The following is a 21754-nucleotide window of genomic DNA, read 5'->3' as shown; positions in this document are numbered from 1 at the left end:
TCCAATGTGGACACTCGATGCGGGGGGGAGCCACTAGCGCCACCATGGGACCCCAGAATAGGAGGTTCAGGGCCTTTCTGTGCAAAACGAACTGTACAGTGGAGGTAAGTATAACAAGTTTGTTAATTAAAAAAAAAAAAAGGAGGGTTTACAGCCCCTTTAACTCAATACAGCTAAAGCTTTTATATTAATAGAGATTTAGCAGGAATTTTGTAAAAGTTTTGTAAAAAATGTTGTAAGCTGTTTTTAATGATTTTAGTGTATTTTTGCGAAAATATTGTTTGATAAACACTTGCACAAATATTGTGGGACCTTGAAAATCAGTAGCACCTTAGAGCCGGTTCACACAGGGGCGACTCAGATCCGACTTCAGGTCGCCCCTAGTCGTCTCAGGTCGGACAACATGTAAAAATCAATGTAAGTGAATGAGAGCCGTCTTAATGCACACTACTAAAGTCGCTCCGACTTCAGAAGAGGTTCCTGTACTACTTAAATCCGACTTGTAGGCGACTGGTACCCATTGATTTCAATGGAGGTCGCCTCCAAGTCGGATCTCCGTCTATACAGAGGCGACTCTCATAGAATTATCAGCTCTCAAGAGGGAACTCCACGCCAAATTTATTTAAAAAAATTGGCGTGGGTTCCCCCTCCTAGAGCATACCAGGCCCTGGTATGGATTCTAAGTTGAACCCCCTACGCCGAAAAAACGGCGTGGGGGTCCCCCCAGATCCATACCAAACCCTTATCCGAGCACGCTACCTGGCCGGCCAGGAAAGGGGGTGGGGATGAGCAAGCGCCCCCCCCGAGCCGTATCAGGCTGCGTGCCCTCAACATGGGGGTTGCCTTGGGGAAGGGGGGCCGCGCGCCTCCCCACCCCAAAGCACCTTGTCCCCCCCATGTTGATGAGGACAAGGGCCTCTTCCCGACAACCCTGGACGTTGGTTGTCGGGGTCTGCGGGCGCGGGGCTTATCGGAATCCGGGAGCCCCCTTTAATAAGGGGGCCCCCGGATCCCAGCCCCCCACCCTATGTGAATGAGTATGGGGTACAATGTACCCCTACCCATTCACCTGTGAAAAAAAAAGTTAAAAAAAAACACAACACAGGGTTAAAATCGTTTATTGCACAGCTCCGGGGGTCTTCCGTCTTCGGGGGTCGCCGGACTCCTCCACTATCTGCTGCTAGCTCTTTTACTAGCGGAGGAGGTCTTGTCCCCCTCTTCGGTTCTTCTTGCCGGGCCACGCGCCTTCTTCTAGCTCTTTTACAAGCGGTGGCCCGGTCTTCTGTCGCCGCTGTCGCCGTCTTCTGTTCTTCTCTTCTTCTCTTCTTCTCTTCTTCTCTTCAGATGTTGCCTCGTCGCTGTCTCTGCTCACAATGACAGGGACGTGGCGTGCGGCGACTTATATAGGGACATCACTGGATGATGTCCCCGCCCATTATGATGTCACAGTCCCAGAGGTTTCCCCTAGAATCCATACCAGACCTAAGGGCCTGGTATGCTCTCGGAGGGGGAACCCATGCCATTATATTTTTTTAATTTGGCGTGGAGTTCCCCCTTCAGAGCTCATTCTCTGATTGGCCACGGCAAAAGTCACCTGGCCTGGGGCGACTTAAAGTCGTGTTGTAAGTCGCCACAAGCTGTGCCCAAGTCGTGTTCAAGTCGCCTCCAAAAGTCATGTTGAAAGTCGTGTCGCCCCTGTGTGAACCGGCTCTTATTTTTATTCTACAGGTCATGTGCTTTCAGAAAATATATAGTTTGGGGGATCTTTTACAAACTCTGGAAGCTATAAGGAAAAATTGCAAAAATGGTCCGGCCAGCTGATTTTAAAAGTGGAGCACAGAGCCTGGCAGCAAAAACGGTTAATTCCGCCCTGATTCACACTTTGGCATGTGTGCGGGTTTGGTTGCTCGGGCACAGCAGCCCATTCATTTGAATGGATTGCTGTGCCTGCGTTTTCCCACAAACAAACGCAGCCAGCAGGGAAGCCGCATGGTCCTTTTGACCATGCAATTTCCCTGCGATTCCTGCACCCACAAATGCACTGCGTTTTTATATGCATGGGGATGCCATTCAGAATGAATGGCAGCTCCGTGTGTTTTTTTGCAAAAGCGCATTTTCACTGTGGGTTACGATTTGAATATTTGAAAGCAGCCTCAAGGACATACAGTGAGTTTGCTTTTAGGTTTGACATTCTAATTTATCAGCTAAATTGTCCCCTACCATTGTGCTGACAGTTTAAACATAGTTAATTAACTATCTAATAAATCATTATCTCATTGGCATGATTCCAAAGGGCTTCACATTTCCCACCTGTGGTTGTCTTTTATGTAACTCATTCACACTTACACATCCACAATTTCTTCTAATACTTGTTATAATGAGGAGAGCTAGACATGGAAGAATGCGATAGAGGCAGTAGTAAAGTACAGTACAAAAAGCAAAAATGACAAAGTTTAAAGTTCACCTTTCACAATGGGAAGATTGCCAAGTTCCTGTAAAGTACAGTGCCTTGAAAAAGTATTCATACCCCTTGGAATTTTCCACATTTTGTCATATTACAACCAAACCAAAAACCTAAAAGTATTTTATTGGGATTTTATGTGATAGACCAACACAAAGTGATGCATAATTGTGAAGTGGAAGGAAAATAATTAATGGTTTAATTTTTTTTTTACAAATAAATATGTGAAAAGTGTGGCGTGCATTTATATTCAGCCCCCCGAGTCAATACTTTGTAGAAACACCTTTCACTGCAATTACAGCTGTAAGACTTTTTGGGTATGTCTCTACCAACTGCACATCCAGAGAGTGACATTTTTGTCCATTCTTCTTATGGGGATGGGTATAGGGATGACATTTGTGACAGTGATGGGGATAGAGATGACATTAGTGGCAGTGGTAGGGATAGGGGTGACATCAGTCCACTGCCACTGATGTAATCCCTATCCCCACCACCACTGATGTCATCCCTAGTTGCATCACTGCCACTGATGTCATCCCTATCCCCACTACTGATGTCATCCCTATCCCCACCCCTGTTGTCACCCCTATCCCCACCATCACCACTTCCTGATGGAAGGGGGGGGATCAGTCAGAGGCAGCGGTGATGGTGCTCCAACCAAAAACCTGACAGGGGTTCTAACCCCTTACCCCTCTATCCAAAAATTGCCTTCTCTTACAGTTTAATACCCCTTTTGCAAGCAGAAACACAAACAGCGCCAACCTAAGTGCAGTAGTAAAATCCACATTTCTTTATTTAGAAGGTAGTACAGTCACTCTTTATAGTAGAAATTCAGGCACATCATATATAAAAGAACGTTCCAATGGTCAGTTCGTCACAGGACTCCAAGGAAAAGGTGATCCTCTCACACTGGAGCGTCTCGTCCGGTGGCGCAGGTGATTTCCAGCGTCTCTGGCTCGGTTCAGCACAGCGTCACGGAGGTCAGCTGGTCGGGTGTATGGAGTCCCGCAGTGATGATGCAAATGCGTGCACGCGTTCGGCGCATGCGTGCTCCTTCATCAGGCATTTTTTATATATGATGTGCCTGAATCTCTACTATAAAGAGTGAGTGTACTACCTTCTAAATAAACAAATGTGGATTTTACTACTGCACTTAGGTTGGCGCTGTTTGTGTTTCTGCTTGTGTATTCTCTAAAGGTGCCTTCTACCCTTCAACATGCTGCCTCCGTTTTTGTGCAACAACACTCCCTTATTCAAGTGACTACAGCTTCTGATTTCTGGACTTCTCCAAAACAGCATTTGAATTTTAAATATTGTCCCCTTTATCTTAGCTATATCCCACCATCTCCCCTTTCCTCCCCCCCCCCCCCCCCGCCGCTGTATGTATGTGTCCCTTCTTTTAAATATAGCCTATACCCACTAGCGCAACAAAAAATTAGTTTTTTGACTTAATACCCCTTTTGCCCTTCCACGGCAACAAACTTACTTTGTACTCCCTAGTTAGTCATTTAACTTGCCAGAGCAATGCAAACTACCTGATACATCCAAGTATGGGATATCATGTGACCCTTACACCTTGCTCTCATGATGCTGCCTACCCTGCCTGAGTGACCAATCTCCGGACCCAACCAATATAATATGGGGACAGAGTGATGGTTTTTAGCCCTTTGTAAGCTCTGACACAGGTCTCTAATAAAAAAATAAAAAAAACCCTGCAGGACAAAGGCATAGCATACTAGCTCATTATGAATTACTTACCTGAGATCGAAGCCCCGGAGCAGCGATGACACTGCTCCGGGGCACATGCGCATGCGCCGCTGCTATATTTTTGGGGGATATTTATTATAGCAAAAAGTAAAAAATATTGCTTTTTTTTTTCAAAATTGTTGCTCTTTTTTTGTTTATAGCACAAAAAATAAAAACCATAGAGGTGACCAAATACCACCAAAAGAAAGCTCTATTTATGGGGAAAGAAAAGGATGTCAATTTTGTTTCGGTGCAATGTCGCGCGACTGCGCAATTGACAGTTAAAGTGACACAGTGCCGAATCGCAAAAAGTGCTCTGGTCAGGAAGAGGGTAAAATCTTCTGGGGCTGAAGTGGTTAATCTTCAACTGCCATGATGCTGCGCATGTGATCATTTATGACACCAGCCATTGGTTTGACAGTTTGGTTGAGAGCACAACTAATGAGAGAGTTACATTTCTGGCATGTGCCGGGAATGTAACTGTTGTTTGAATCGTTAAATCAATGGGTTTACTTCCGCTTTAACTGTGTGACTCGCACCATGACTTTAACATAATATTTATTTTATTCCTCCTCTAGTTATCTCAGGTATGCTCACGTGGATGATGGCTGATGGATATGTAAATCGAATCAATAATTGTTAGATAACTGTCAGTGCGGTGATAAAGCCTGTTAGCCATTAACAGCTGGTTAGTAAACAAAGAGTAGATAAATCATTCTTCTTTAACAGATGTTGACTTCATTTCTTCAGAAATCATGGAGAACGTCACTACAGCTCCAGACAGCGGCCCTCAACGTGCCAAGTTTGAAACTCCAGATATTGTTGTGGTCGTGCTTTATTTTGTTTTTGTCCTTGCTGTTGGGATATGGGTAAGTCCAGAGACTTGTATTCTTTCTCCACAAATGTGCTCCACAAAGTAACAATCCATTAATAGGTACTCTACCAAAGTAATAGGTTGATCAGCTATTCTATTAGGTATGTATAATGCCGTGTACACACGACTTTCTAGGTCCGACGGAATCAGTCCGTCGGACAATCCGATTGTGTGTGGGCTAAACCGAACGTTTTTTGTTTAAAAAAAATCAAATGGACCTAGAAATAGAACATGTTTCAAATCTGTCTGATGAACTCAATTTCTATTGGGAAAACCGTTTGTCTGTGTGCTGGTCCGACGGACCAAATATGACGCAAGGGAAGCTATTGGCTACTGGCTATTGAACTTCCTTTTTTAACCCTGTCTTTCGTCATCACGTTCAAAATGAATGGACTTCATGTGTTGCCAAGTCCATTCGTTTGGCAAGTCCATCGGAAATCCGCCGAAAGTCCGTTGGGCCTTTTCTGCCGGAAAGTCCGTGTGTGTGTACGCATCATTAGTGGACTGCAAGCTGTTTGTGGGACAGGGATGGATGTGAATAGTTACAAGGCCTAGGCACCTCTTTCTGCATTAAGGACACCTAAAATCATAGATTAGAATAAATCCCATCATTCTGAGATAGGAAAGAGGGCCAATTTATAGCACAATGTATGCAAGTAGAGGACACACCCCTATCTCTATTACATGTAGCGCAAGGATTTCAAGAGCATAAAATGATTGGGTAAGCCCACAAATACTTTTTTTCTCCATTATTTTTCCTTGATGGCTCATGTACCTGAACAGTTTGACCCATACAATGTAAAAATGGGGTTTTTTTGGGTGCAAGGAAGAGACAGGCGCAACCTATTAAAATTAAAGCGTAACTCCACTTTCGTGGAGAAAAAAGGGAAAAAAAAGAAAAAATAATATAGTGTATACAATTGCAACACAAATCATATTGTTATTGAACGTTATCAAAAATTACCGTCCTTTTTCGATCTGCAGCCACTGAATTTTTCTGAAAATGCAATATGGCTACCTGGAGGTGCACAAAATGTGTACTGACCACTCCCCAGAAACATCATTTCCTGCTTGTGTGATTGGCTCACCAATTTTCCCAGAAGTCTGCACTGAGATACAAGTCAGATTGCAAGCATCCCCTGCAACAAAATTGTCATTTTTGGTGAGATACTCCTAATAGGAACATATCTAAAGGGATGCAGAACCAGCAACTTTCCTTATTAGAGCCCTGCAGGTGGCTTGATAATTATGAAACCACTCCCATTAGACTTACGTTCCCACATGGGCACAGAAAAACAAACAGGGATTTCTTCAGAATAACAACAGGTAGGAATCTGCAATGTAACTATATCACCAGGGGGGATTTTTTCTTCCAACAAAACTGGAGTTACGCTTTAATGACAGGCTAGAACACATGGGGGTTATTTACGAAAGGCAAATCCACTTTGCACTGCAAGTGCACTTGGAAGTGCAGTTGCTCTAAGTCTGAGGGGTAGATCTGAAATGAGGAGAAGCTCTACTGATTTTATCATCCAATCATGTGCAAGCTAAAATGCTGTTTCTTATTTTCCTTGCATGTCCCCTTCGGATCTACAGCGACTTTACTTCCAAGTGCACTTTCAGTGCAAAGTGGATTTTCCTTTAGTAAATAACTCCCACAGTGTGTTTTTTTGCTCTTCTGAGCAGCACTCGCATTTAGGGGCATATGTGTTCAGAAATGCATGCCCCATGCGTAGGAACTCAGTGCATTCCTCCTCTGTTCAACCAGGTATGCTGCTACATATTTCAACCCATAATTTATTTTGACATGCTGCATACAGCAGGCTGTACGCTGTACCTGCGCCTCCTTTGCACCCAAAAGTGCCAGGATTTTACAATGTAGTGGCCAAACTGCCCCTTGCATGAGCCCTTATTCTGATTTTTCAAACTAACAAAGTTAATTTGAATTGGATAAACAAATATTTTTGTGGTGACTTTTTACCTAGTACCATTTGAGTTTTTTTTTATTTTTTTAGGGTCTATTTAAATTTTTGCCATAGCTTCAATGCACACGAAAACTAATGCTAATGTGCATTGACATAATGCATGGCAACCAGGGCTTTTTTTTTTCTCAGAGAATAGGCGCAGGAACTCCCCCTTTCTGAGTCCCTGCTTTTCTCTGCCCCTGCCCACCTCCAATCACTGTTCCTTGGTTACACCCCCGCCCCACCTCCCATTAGTCCCCATTTAGAGAATACAGAACCAAGTATCATTTTGTGGTGGTAAGTCATTTGTATGGAATTTGTTAACAATAACAAGAAAAAGCAGTAAAATAGATCCCCTGTAGCCAGTAACAATAGAGCCCCCTCCCAACAACAATAGATCCCCCCCAACAACAATGGACCGCCTGAAACATATTCCCCCCGGCAACAACAATAGACCCCCGGCACCAACAACAGATCTCCCCACAGCCAGTATCAACAGACTCTCCAGCAACCAGCAACAATAGACCACTTCCTCAACAATAGACCTCTCCTAACAATAACTGACCCCCCCCCCCAGCAATATAAGGCACATCCCCAGCAACAAAGGGTCCCCCACTAGATCCTTCTGCAAAGATAGATCCCCTCCAGCTAGCATAGATCCCCCAGCAGCAATAAACCATGCAGCACAGTTCAGCACCCTTTACCATTACATACAGTCAGGACTAGAAGTGCCCGAACTCCGTTCCCCCACATTCCCTCTGAAAGAAAAAGCCCTGGTGGCACCACACCTGCTCTACATGTTGTGTATTGCAGTTTTTTCAGGCGGATCTGAATGGAAGCTCCATGTTAGCCTATGTTGTACAGCCAGACATCAATGAATGTGTCTAGGTCCAAAAAAAAAAGGCCTGCCCCATTTAAATTTTTGGTGGAAATAACGGTTGTTTACATCGGCTGCCCATATGCCTAACCTGGATCTATTATGCTCTGGGAAGGCAAAAACAAATGGACATGGAAGTCACAAAAATCACATTTGTACCATTCGGCTCTAATTCAGCAGGGGATCTGCCGATGTGAATTGAAATGGGCGGTATGAAAAGGCCTGTAATGTATGTAACAATATAAAACATCTTCTTCTCACTAGAAAGTGTACTAAAAAAATGCATTAAAAGAAACCCCAAACAGAGAACGACTCAAAAAAGAAAAACGACATGTTTAAGAGCAAATGTTCAAATGGGCTCTAAGTTCCTGTATATGATGTTGTGAAATAGGTCTAAATAAAGTCTCTCTCCTTCCATGGCACCACAGTCACCAGACCTCAATATCATAAAGCCACTATGGACAATTTTGGAGAACAAGGTTCAGACTCGTTTTATGCCCCCCGGCATCTCTGCGAGAACTAAAACAATTTTTGCACAAAGAATGGTATCAGATTCCATTATCCACCATCCAAGACTTATATTTGTCAATTCCCAGGAGAATTCAGGCCGTCTTGGATGCCAAAGGCAGTCCAACACCATATTAGGTAACAATTTTGTCATCTGGTGTTTCCATATTTTTGTCCAACCCCTGTAGTTGCCCAATAAATGACATGGTTCAGAGGGTTGTCCATCCAAACTTACGTTCTGCAGGATTTTTAAATTTTCAAGTACTACCAGTGGCAGGATCTAGCTAAAATCCCAGCACTGTTCTGGGTGACATGGTTCTTCTTTTTAAGAATTATTTTTTTCGATTTAGTGAGAGTTGTTTTAAGATGCATATATTAACCATGCAGACGTCCATGTACCATATGAATCTACGGGCTTCCCTTTATTTGCTGCCTTCACACCTGACAAGTGAACCCCTTTTTCTTACTTTGTACAGCAGGAAAGGTATTCTCAAACACCTCTACTGTAGCCTTACTATCTCTCATATACAAAAGCCCAATGTGTCAGAGTGCCATAATAGTTTCTTACAGCCACCTATCATATATTTAGCTGCTTTGCAGTGGCGGCTGGCGAAGTTCTATGGCACCAGACCCTCCCCCCCTTTTTGACCCCTCCCACTTATAAGCCTCACCCCTTATAGCATCCACCCACTCCATCTACTATATTCCACCCATAGTGTCAGGATATACAGCCCAGACTCACAGCAGAGTATACAGCCCAGAATCACAGCAAAGTATACAGCCCAGACTCACAACAGAGTATACAGTCCAGAATCACATCAAAGTATACAACCCAGACTCACAGCAGAGTATACAGTCCAGAATCACAGCAAAGTATACAACTCAGACTCACAGCAAAGTATACAGCCCAGACTCACAGCAGAGTATACAGTCCAGAATCACATCAAAGTATACAACCCAGACTCACAGCAGAGTATACAGCCCAGAATCACAGCAAAGTATACAACCCAGACTCACAGCAGAGTATACAGCCCAGAATCACAGCAAAGTATACAACCCAGACTCACAGCAGAGTATACAGCCCAGAATCACAGCATACTGATCATCACTGTTCACATCATTTATTATCATCACATTGCATCACTGATCATCATCCCATTACTGATCACCAATGATAACATCATCAATGAACATCACATTGATGGAACACAGTGTGCCTTTGTACACCTTGTGCCCCCCAGAGTCCATGGGGTTATATCTGTGCAGGCTCTTATGTGACAGCCCAATGACCTGTAGCACATAGACAGGACTGTAATCACCACCCGCACTGTCTGCCTGGACACCTCCTGATCAGAGATCTTGTCTGCTGTTGCTGGGCTGAGGAGTCAGTTGCTGGGACAAGGACTTGGGGGGAGTCCTGAGTCTGGACTATCCAGCACCCTGCCCCCCTTCTTCTTCATGTCCAGCAGCTCAGTGACATCCTGCAAGGCTAGCCTGCCAACCATAGCTGCCCGTGCTCCAGGGTGCCATGTTCTAGGGCAATGCCAATAAAAAACAAAGCACCTGTAGTAATACTATGGGTCGGAAGTATTCCAGCGCAATGCATTGCTCCACAAGGCAGGTCAAAACCCTGCAAATGAAGAGTCTTGTCTGCAATCATGTGATTGCATAGATGTCTTGCTTCCCATAGTGCACTGTGTCCGGCACCCAAACACAGTGTACTTAAAGTGATTGTAAACCCTTTACAACCACTTTTTGCTACAGGTAAGTCTATAATAAGGCTTACTTGTAGCTACCCCAGATATCTCCTAAACCTGCATGGTCTAGAACAGTGGTCATCAACCCTGTCCTCAGGGCCCATTAACAGGCCAGGTTATATGTATTACCTTGGGGAGATGCAGACTAGAATACTGCAATCACTGAGCAGCAAATGACATCACCTGTCATGTATTTCGGTTATCTTGCAAACCTGACCTGTTAGTGGGCCCTGAGGACAGGGTTGATGACCACTGGTCTAGAAGATATCCCCTGTATCTGCATGTGCTGACATCATCAGCACATGTGCACTGAAGCAACGTACATGTCGTGTTGCTTCAGTGAGTGTGCAGGTACCGGCGGCTCCCGCGTGCTTGTGCAGGAGTGACGTTATCACGGCTCTGGCCAATCACAGCGCCAGAGCCAGCAATACCTGGAAGTAACTCTGGGAGCGATGTCACCGGCCGGAGTGGTGTATGAGGACCGACTGCAGGGGCTGCAGGGGCTTCGATCTAAGGTAAGCAATTCATAATGAGCTAGAATGCTATGCATACTAGCTCATTATGCCTTTGTCTTGCAGGTTTTTATTTTATTTTTTTATCGTGGGTTTACAACCACTTTAAAGGACCTTTTTTTATTTATTTTTTAAATACGCCCCCTATGGACAGGCCACCACTACTGCTTTGGAAGTTTCTATCTGATTGGTGTTCCCTAAAAGTGGTCCAGGCAGATGAGGTGCTGCAATCGTAATGTATGAGTAGGAACCAGAGCAAATTAATTTATAATAATAAAATAATTACATTTTAATTCATTTAAAAATCAAAAAATCATCTTTAATGACCATAAACACATAAAGATATACACATCAATAGCTTGTTCTAAATGTCTTATTTTATAAAGTACTAAAAAATGCAATATAGTGATAGTCAAACTCTAAAATGTTTTCTTTTGTAGTCCTCGATCCGAGCAAGCAAGGGGACAGTCGGCGGTTATTTCTTAGCTGGAAGAACCATGAAGTGGTGGCCGGTAAGTGAACATATTGGGACTTTCTTGGTTGGTGTAGATGCGCATTTGTTCACATCAAAACTGCTTCTCATCTCATTCAGTTTGTGTACAAATCTTGATTCACATGGATTTTTGACCACTTCAACTCTCATCCCTTATATATCACTTATGGACCTAGGGATGCACCGAAATTTTGGTGTCCGGGGAACTGTGATAGACAGATTACTCATCCAGATTGGACGAGTGATTTGTCTATCACAGTTCCCCGGACAAGGGGGAGGGGCTGTATGCGACAGCGCGCAACGGGGGAACACACACCTATTGAAATTAAAGCTGTGATGTTCCCGGCGCTTTATTGAACCAGACGGCGGAGGCAGCTCTCCTCTCTCTTCGCTGCATCACTGGCTGCACGGGGACAACACTGGCTGCACGGGGACAACACTGACTGCACGGGGACAACACACTGGCTGCACGGGGACAATACACTGGCTGCACAGGGGACAACACACTGGCTGCACGGGGACAACACACTGGCTGCACGGGGACAACACACTGGCTGCACAGGGGACAACACACTGGCTGCACAGGGGACAACACACTGGCTGCACAGGGGACAACACACTTATCTCTTTTATCATGTCGCCAGTTTCTGACCACCTCCTGTACCAATGCCGCCAGTCTCTGACCACCTCCTGTACCATGTCGCCAGTCTCTGACCACCTCCTGTACCATGTCCCCAGTCTCTGACCACCTCCTGTACCATGTCCCCAGTCTCTGACCACCTCCTGTACCATGTCCCCAGTCTCTGACCACCTCCTGAACCATGTCCCCAGTCTCTGACCACCTCCTGAACCATGTCCCCAGTCTCTGACCACCTCCTGTACCATGTCCCCAGTCTCTGACCACCTCCTGTACCATATCCCCAGTCTCTGACCACCTCCTGTACCATGTCCCCAGTCTGTGACCACCTCCCGTACCATGTCCCCAGTCTCTGACCATCTCCTGTATAAAAATATTTTTTAAAAACAGTCATTTTCGGTATCGGTGCTGTTTCGGTATCGGTTTTGGTTTTCGGCCTAGTGTATTTTTCATTTTCGGTATCGGTTTCGGCACCAAAAAACCCATTTGGTGCACCCCTATATGGACCAGAGCAATTTTTAAATGTCTACTATGGGCTTGTGTATCTAGCGAAAATGTTGTCTTTACTTGAGATAATAGAGTAGTACATACTGTATATTGTATTTCCTACTGCTGCGCTATGCTTTGTTAATGGTCCTGCAGTCTTCTGGGATCTGTGATGTCTCAGAAGGCTGCAGGGGAAGAAGGGGGAGCTGAACTTCCATACAGATCGCCGCAGCGTCCTGACTGGAAGTGGGATCGGGTAGCTGCTAAAACCAGGTACCCAATCCCCTCAAAAAGTGCCAAATATAGCACTGGAGGGGGGAGAATGCAAACAAGTGAAACTTCTCCTTTTGGGTGAAGTTCCACTTTAAGTTGATGTTAGCTTATATGGAATTCATGATTGATCACATGAACCTGTGTAATTAAAAGCAAAATCAACATATTTTTGGCAGATATTAGCTTTGCATAACTTGAAGTGGATGTAGCATCAGATATACTGTATTTTTTTCATGTTAAAGTCCGACTCTGGGCAAAATTAGAAGCCCCAGCTATCAACAATTTAAAAAAAAAGACAGTTTCACTTATCGGAATCTACTTTACATGACTCTCATGGCGCCTTCTCCAGGAGTAATGACTGGTGATCAACTGCTGCATTCTTGGCCCACTACTGACTGGTCTTGTTGCCGTCTTTGTGATGCCATCACTGGAGCCTTCAGGGCCTTGTGAGGAACCTACTGCTGGACCCATTTGAAGATGTCTATGTCAATAGGCAGAGATTTAGGCACCCTAAAAAGGACACTTGCCCTCTGCAGAGAACAATATAGAGAGATACATTTTAAAATCAATTACATAAAGTTTGATGTATACTACACAATAGGAAAGCACAGGCCAAAATTTAGAGCCCCTATCATATATGGTTCCAGAGATATGGGGCTCCTTGCTCAGCTCAGAAGCTACATACAGAACAGTCAGTTTAAATACAAGTTGGTTGGTCTGTTTTGATAAAATAAAAAATGTATGGATAAAAAAATATATATATTATTGTTGCAGATGGTGCATATCATTGTGATGGGGACATTGTAAAGGCATATAAAATAGGTTTACTATTTGCAACAATCTTAATTATTATGTTCTCTTTTGATAAAATAAAAAATATATGAAGTAAATACAATCTGGCACACTCTGTTTGCAGCAGACTGAGAGGATGAGCTCACACCTCTCACTTCTTGTCAGAGGCACTGAGCTCAATGGACAGCTTGGAGCCTTGGACCAATGGTAAAGTACTATTGGCCCAAGTCGTCCAATAAAAATGCTGCAGTGGAGGCACGCCTCTCACTGCAGTGACATAGAAGGGGGCGTGTGTTTAAAAGACAAATTCTCCCTTCCAGCCCAGCCCTCTTAAAGTGGTGTTGCCACCAAAAAATAAAAAATAGTTTAAAATTCTTAAAAAAAATAAAAAAAATAATTGGAAAAAATAATAATTTTTACTCACCTCTAAATACCTGTTGCTAGGGGTCCCTCGTAGTCTGCCTTTTTCCTTGCCAGGGCTGGTGACAACACTTCCCTTCGCGCCGCACAGTCATCTGGGAGCTGTCACGTGTCCCAGATGACTGTGCAGCGTATCACGGCACCCTGCGCCGCTCGCGCATGCACAGTGGGTGCCCGGCTGTGGCTTCAGTAAGAATGATGGCGCCGTGAGCAGAGTGGGGAACGAGGGGGGCTTCGTTCCCCTGCATCGCTGGACCCTGGAACAGGTAAGTGTCCGATTATTAAAAGTCAGCAGCTGCAGTATTTCTAGCTGCTGACTTTTAATTTTTTTTTTTTTAGAGGGCACCCCACTTTAACTACAAGGAAAAAACATGGATTTATGGATATAAGATTTACCCATAATCCCATGTTTTTCTCACGCAGTTAAGAGGCAGAATGAGAATCTGCTGCTGTTGAAAAGGTATTGTTATAATCAAGCTAAATCATATATTACTATACTATATGTTAGATAATAATTTTACTGGTGAAATTACTGGTTTGACATTTTAACTTCTAACATCAGTAATGTGTCCATTTTGCCAACTGCTTGATTACATTTTAATAATTTAATAATTATTTGTATATTACTTAATTATTGTAATTAACCCCTTGCCAACCAGGTCAATTCTGACACTTCTCTCCTACATGTAAAAATCATAATTTTTTGCTAGACAATTACTCAGAACCCCCAAATATTATATATATTGTTTTAGCAGACACCCTATGGAATAAAATGGTGGTTATTGCAACTTTTTATGTCACACAGTATTTGCGCAGCAATTTTTCAATGGTATTTTTTTTGTAAAGAAACTCATGAATAAAAAAAAACACTAAAGTTAGCCCAATTTTTTTGTATAATGTGAAAGATGTTGTTACACCGAGTAAATAGGTTCCTAACATCTCACTCACGCTTTAAAATTGCGCACACTTGTGTAATGGCGCCAAACTTCAGTACTTCAGTACTTAAAAATCTCCATAGGCAATGCTTTAAAACTTTTTACAGGTTACATGTTTAGGGTTACAGAGGAGGTCTAGTGCTAGAATTATTGTTCTCCCTCTAATGTTCGTGGCGTATGTAACCTGTGTGTATCTGGCTCTGATACCAGGGGTGGATCCGGGGGGGGGGGGGGGCAACAGTGCAATTGCCCCCTCCGAGAATATGGCACTGACATGATTGTCACACTGGTGTCACTTGCAGGCTGCAGCGCTGAAGCCTCTGCCCGAGTCTCTGTCTCATCAGCCGATCACGGCGCAGAGAGAGAGACTAGTGGGTAATTACGTGGCACCGGCATGGACCAGGAGGAGCCTGGAGGTCGGTGGAGCTGTGCCGTTGGCTTGGCAACCCTGTCCTTGCACTTGTTGCTAGCGCCTGGACCGCCTGGCGTCTAGCAACGTGTGACATCATTGAGTCAGTCACATCGGACTTGGAGTCTCAGATTCAGAGCCGACGTGACCGTGAGAGATGCTGCCCAGAGCGCAGGTGCCTGCCTACATGTAGCTGTCTTTCAAGGGCTGATTCTGATAGGCAGTTGTTGCTGCAGTCTGACACTGTGTGTCAGAGGCCAGCAATCTGCCTCCTCCACTCAGCCCCTGAGTGTATTGGCCCCTCCCACCGGCAACACCTCCTCCATCTTGTCCATACAGTCACTCACACTGACTGCAGGCCTCCGCCCCTGATAAGTGTTGGCTCCACCCACCTCCTCCTTCCATCTCGTCCACCTTGCGGTCTGCAGAGCAGCACAGATACAAGAAGAAGGCTGTGGACACTGACAGTGAAATTACTGAATCCAACCAACTGGACTTGATTGCTTCTGCATGGGAGCCCCTCCCCCCACCAGAGCACCAAATTATTTGACTAAAAGTGAGTAAAAAAATGAATTCATGTGTCAAGTCATATCGCAAAATACATGTGTGCCATTATGTATGAAAAAGAAATGCCCTTTTAGTCTTGACTTATTCGATCTTAAAGCGGAGGTCCACCCTAAAGTGGACCTTCCGCTCATCGGAACCCCCCCCTCCGGCGCCACAATTGGCACCTTTCAGGGGGGAGGGGGGTGCAGGTACCTGTACAGTACAGGTATCTGCACCCACTTCCGGGATAGCTCTCTGCGGAAAGGGGCGTAGATTACGCCCCTTTCCGAAAGTCCCCCGCTGCCTGCTGGGAAACACACAGATCCCAGAGGCAGCGGGGACCGTCCTTATTGCGCAGCGCGACTCGCGCATGCGCAGTAGGGAACCGGGAAATGAAGCCGAAAGGCTCCACTTCCTGATTCCCATACCCAAGATGGCGGCGGCAGCACCCGAGAGATGATCAAGAGATCTGCTTTGGGTGCCGACATCACAGGCGCGCTGGACAGGTAAGTGTCACTATTTTAAAAGTCAGCAGCTGCAGTATTTGTAGCTGCTGGCTTTTAAAAAAAAAAAAACGCGGAGTCCCGGCGGACTCCCGCTTTAACCCCTTCAGCGCCGGAACCTTTTACCCTCCTTATGACCAGGCCATTTTTTACGATACTGCGTTGCGTTTCTTTAACTAACCTACTGACAATTGCGCGGTTGTGTAATGTTGTAACCCAAGTAAAATTGACATACTTTTTCCCCACAAATAGAGCTTTCTTTTCGTGGTATTTGATCTCATCTGTGTTTTTTTATTTTTTGCAATATAAACAGAAAAAGAACGACAATTTTGAAAAAAATAGAAATTGTTTTGCTTTTTGCTATGAATGAATGAATAATTTGTGTAGCGCACAAAGCGAACTGAATCGCATCAAGGCGCTGTATAAAAAAAGTCTTCATCAGTTTAGGCCGATCTGTATTCTGCTACATATTTTTGGTAAAAGAATAATCCCTGTCTGTACGATCAGTTCTGTAAGCAACACCTTATTTTCTGGCAGTGCCCCTCCCGAGACTAGACTCTGGATCCGCCTTTGTCTGATACTAGCCAGTGCCTCACCAGCCAGTCACCTCTTCGCACATCCCTGATTAGTGATGGCCGAACGGTTCGCCCGGCGGTCGTTTCGCGGCGAATTTCCGACTTTCGCCGTCCGCGGGTTCGAACGCCTTTTTCCGTCGTTCGCCCCGGCGGACTTACGTGTTTAATGTATACAAGAACTTTAACCTTTCGTGACACGTTTATCATGTGTTACAGGACAACCAATTGAGACATGACAGCTCATGGACACTTGGACATTCCCCCTAACCTATAAATACACCCGATCCGGTGGCCATTTTACATTCTTTCTTCTGTCACTGTAGGGAAAGGATCCTGTGTGGAGTAGGGACAGAGAAAACGCTAGCTATTTGGTACACAAAAGTTCTTTTCAGGACTGGTATAGGTGTTAGGTCAGCAGCCTGAGTTTCTTTTGTCAGTTTAGATAAAGGGACAGAGCGCTGTATGCTGCTATTTTAGGGACAGCTCAGCCAGATTAGTCTTTCTTCATCATCATCATCATCATCATCATTAGCTGTTACTATCAGGTCCACAAAAGAGCTGTTCCAGCTAATCGTTCCAGCCTACTCTTTTTTGCCAATTTGTATAGGGACAGGCAGGAAGCAGTGTGTCAGGCAGTGAGGATAATTTTAAAGACTTGCTGTTACTATTAGTTCCACAAAGGTTCTTTTCAGGACTGGTATCAGTGGTACGGTAATAGGCTTGTACACGTATAATATTCTTTCTTCCAAATATAGAAAGAATATTATACTTGACTGCTGCCCTTCTGCTGCAGTCTGCTAATCATTCACAACTCACTTGTTCCACAAAGCTCTTTATCAGGACTGGTAACTTGGTCTGTCTAGGGTGCTACGGTACATAGGCTTGGGTGCGGTACAGTCTGCTGTTCTGTAAGGACCGCTATCGGTCCACAATACATAGGGTTGCCGTGCACTACTGCTGACCGCTGCCCTATACTGCAGCAGTCCTTCATTGGTATAGGGACTGACGTACAGTCTGCTAATCACTAACACACAACCTGCTTGGTCCACAAAAGTTCTTATAAGGACTGGTAACTTGGTATAGGGTGCTACGGTACATAGGCCTGAGTGCGTTACAGTCTGCTGTTCTGTAAGGACCGCTATCGGTCCACAATACATAGGGTTGCCGTGCACTACTGCTGACCGCTGCCCTATACTGCAGCAGTCCTTCAGCGGTATAGGGACTGACGCACAGTCTGCTAAACACTAACACACAACCTGCTTGGTCCACAAAAGTTTTTATAAGGACTGGTAACTTGGTATAGGGTGCTACGGTACATAGGCCTGAGTGCAGTACAGTCTGCTGTTCTGTAAGGACCGCTATCGGTCCACAATACATAGGGTTGCCGTGCACTACTGCTGACCGCTGCCCTATACTGCAGCAGTCCTTCATTGGTATAGGGACTGACGTACAGTCTGCTAATCACTAACACACAACCTGCTTGGTCCACAAAAGTTCTTATAAGGACTGGTAACTTGGTATAGGGTGCTACGGTACATAGGCCTGAGTGCGTTACAGTCTGCTGTTCTGTAAGGACCGCTATCGGTCCACAATACATAGGGTTGACGTGCACCACTGCTGACCGCTGCCCTATACTGCAGCAGTCCTTCAGCGGTATAGGGACTGACGTACAGTCTGCTAAACACTAATACACAACCTGCTTGGTCCACAAAAGTTCTTATAAGGACTGGTAACTTGGTATAGGGTGCTACGGTACATAGGCTTGAGTGCGGTACAGTCTGCTGTTCTGTAAGGACCGCTATCGGTCCACAATAGATAGGGTTGACGTGCACCACTGCTGACCGCTGCCCTATACTGCAGCAGTCCTTCAGCGGTATAGGGACTGACGCACAGTCTGCTAAACACTAACACACAACCTGCTTGGTCCACAAAAGTTTTTATAAGGACTGGTAACTTGGTATAGGGTGCTACGGTACATAGGCCTGAGTGCGTTACAGTCTGCTGTTCTGTAAGGACCGCTATCGGTCCACAATACATAGGGTTGCCGTGCACTACTGCTGACCGCTGCCCTATACTGCAGCAGTCCTTCATTGGTATAGGGACTGACGTACAGTCTGCTAATCACTAACACACAACCTGCTTGGTCCACAAAAGTTCTTATAAGGACTGGTAACTTGGTATAGGGTGCTACGGTACATAGGCCTGAGTGCGTTACAGTCTGCTGTTCTGTAAGGACCGCTATCGGTCCACAATACATAGGGTTGACGTGCACCACTGCTGACCGCTGCCCTATACTGCAGCAGTCCTTCAGCGGTATAGGGACTGACGTACAGTCTGCTAAACACTAATACACAACCTGCTTGGTCCACAAAAGTTCTTATAAGGACTGGTAACTTGGTATAGGGTGCTACGGTACATAGGCTTGAGTGCGGTACAGTCTGCTGTTCTGTAAGGACCGCTATCGGTCCACAATACATAGGGTTGCCGTGCACTACTGCTGACCGCTGCCCTATACTGCAGCAGTCCTTCATTGGTATAGGGACTGACGTACAGTCTGCTAATCACTAACACACAACCTGCTTGTTCCACAAAAGTTCTTATAAGGACTGGTAACTTGGTATAGGGTGCTACGGTACATAGGCTTGAGTGCGGTACAGTCTGCTGTTCTGTAAGGACCGCTATCGGTCCACAATAGATAGGGTTGACGTGCACCACTGCTGACCGCTGCCCTATACTGCAGCAGTCCTTCAGCGGTATAGGGACTGACGTACAGTCTGCTAAACACTAATACACAACCTGCTTGGTCCACAAAAGTTCTTATAAGGACTGGTAACTTGGTATAGGGTGCTACGGTACATAGGCTTGAGTGCGGTACAGTCTGCTGTTCTGTAAGGACCGCTATCGGTCCACAATAGATAGGGTTGACGTGCACCACTGCTGACCGCTGCCCTATACTGCAGCAGTCCTTCAGCGGTATAGGGACTGACGTACAGTCTGCTAAACACTAATACACAACCTGCTTGGTCCACAAAAGTTCTTATAAGGACTGGTAACTTGGTATAGGGTGCTACGGTACATAGGCTTGAGTGCGGTACAGTCTGCTGTTCTGTAAGGACCGCTATCGGTCCACAATACATAGGGTTGCCGTGCACTACTGCTGACCGCTGCCCTATACTGCAGCAGTCCTTCATTGGTATAGGGACTGACGTACAGTCTGCTAATCACTAACACACAACCTGCTTGTTCCACAAAAGTTCTTATAAGGACTGGTAACTTGGTATAGGGTGCTACGGTACATAGGCTTGAGTGCGGTACAGTCTGCTGTTCTGTAAGGACCGCTATCGGTCCACAATAGATAGGGTTGACGTGCACCACTGCTGACCGCTGCCCTATACTGCAGCAGTCCTTCAGCGGTATAGGGACTGACGTACAGTCTGCTAAACACTAATACACAACCTGCTTGGTCCACAAAAGTTCTTATAAGGACTGGTAACTTGGTATAGGGTGCTACGGTACATAGGCTTGAGTGCGGTACAGTCTGCTGTTCTGTAAGGACCGCTATCGGTCCACAATAGATAGGGTTGACGTGCACCACTGCTGACCGCTGCCCTATACTGCAGCAGTCCTTCAGCGGTATAGGGACTGACGTACAGTCTGCTAAACACTAATACACAACCTGCTTGGTCCACAAAAGTTCTTATAAGGACTGGTAACTTGGTATAGGGTGCTACGGTACATAGGCTTGAGTGCGGTACAGTCTGCTGTTCTGTAAGGACCGCTATAGGTCCACAATAGATAGGGTTGACGTGCACCACTGCTGACCGCTCACCTATACTGCAGCAGTCCTTCAGCGGTATAGGGACTAAGAGTTTTGTCACAGGGTCATTTAAAAAATGACATGCAGAGGAAGAGGCAGGCCCTTCCGCAGGGGTGGTAGGGGTAGGGCAGGAGCAACAGGCTTGAGCCAAAGTGGGAAGTTGCAGAAGGTGCGTTCAATTACTTTAAAGGATGCACCAGACTTGGTTGAGTGGCTCGCTCAGCCTTACTCTTCTGCACCCTCCTCATCCTCTCGATCTGCACCCTCTTCTTCACTCTCTGCTATGTGCACCCCCAAAGACACTACCACCAACAACACGACCACCACCACCACCACCACATACCTTCCGCTTGAGTCACTGGAATTATTTTCCGATCCATATCAAGAGGACATTTCTGATGCGCAGCCACTCTTGGTATTGGATCAGGAAGAGGAGGTAGCAACAAGCGCTACTCAGCAGTCTGACGCCAGTACCCAGATCAGCCCAAGGAGGAGGTTGGTCCCCGGTGTTGCTGCCTACTCTACTTATAGCGGTGGGGAAGGTGACGTTGATGATGACGTGTCTAGTGATGTCACGTGGGTGCCCACAAGAGAGGAAGAGGAGGGGAGTTCAGAGGGAGATATGGACCAGCAGATAGGGAGGAGAAGCAGCAATGACTTACATTGCACAGCAGGGACAAAGCAGACTGCAAATGTATCAGGAGCGAGTCATCGACCATGTACGGTCACATCTGGCGCTCCCAGGACACCGGCACATGGCTCCGCAGTGTGGGCTTTTTTTAACGTGTCCGCTGCTGACAATAGCGTTGCCATCTGCAATCTTTGCAGTCAACGCGTTAGTCGCGGTAAGCCCAATACTCACCTAGGGACGACCGCCTTAAGAAGGCACATGAGCAGCCATCACCGAGCCCAGTGGGAGCAACGGAACACACAAAGCCACACTGCAGGCTCTCACCGTCCAGCCTCGTCTTCTACTTCTCCTTCTCCTCTCTCCTCACAATTGTCCTCCACTCCACCTTCCATCACGCCAAGCTCACATTTTTCTGCAAAAAGGCAGGCTTCCGTGGGCCTAATGTTTGAGCGTAAAAAAATGATGACGCCGGATAACCCTCTTGCCCAACGGTTGGCGGCTGGCTTGTCAGAACTCATAGCCCGCCAACTACTGCCATA

The 21754-nt window shown here is 45.7% G+C and overlaps 1 protein-coding gene across 1 annotated transcript in view; it reads left to right on the top strand.

Annotated features, from left to right (window-relative positions):
• The first annotated feature begins 4933 nt into the window (after positions 1-4933).
• LOC143926495 (sodium/glucose cotransporter 4-like) overlaps positions 4934-21754 on the top strand; it is a 71380-nt gene continuing 54559 nt past the window's right edge. The window contains exons 1-2 of the mRNA XM_077450285.1: positions 4934-5076; positions 11139-11210. Coding sequence (XP_077306411.1) covers positions 4963-5076; positions 11139-11210 — 186 coding nt within the window. The 5' untranslated portion in view covers positions 4934-4962. The remainder of the gene's footprint in view (positions 5077-11138; positions 11211-21754) is intronic.

This window comes from Lithobates pipiens, unplaced genomic scaffold (genome assembly GCF_037356315.1).
Source record: "Lithobates pipiens isolate NorthernLeopardFrog02 unplaced genomic scaffold, aLitPip1_a1.2 Scaffold_23, whole genome shotgun sequence".
In the NCBI taxonomy this organism is placed as follows: Eukaryota; Metazoa; Chordata; class Amphibia; order Anura; family Ranidae; genus Lithobates; species Lithobates pipiens.
Note: the sequence above shows the minus strand (reverse complement) of the source record. Positions and strands in the feature narration are given on the sequence as shown.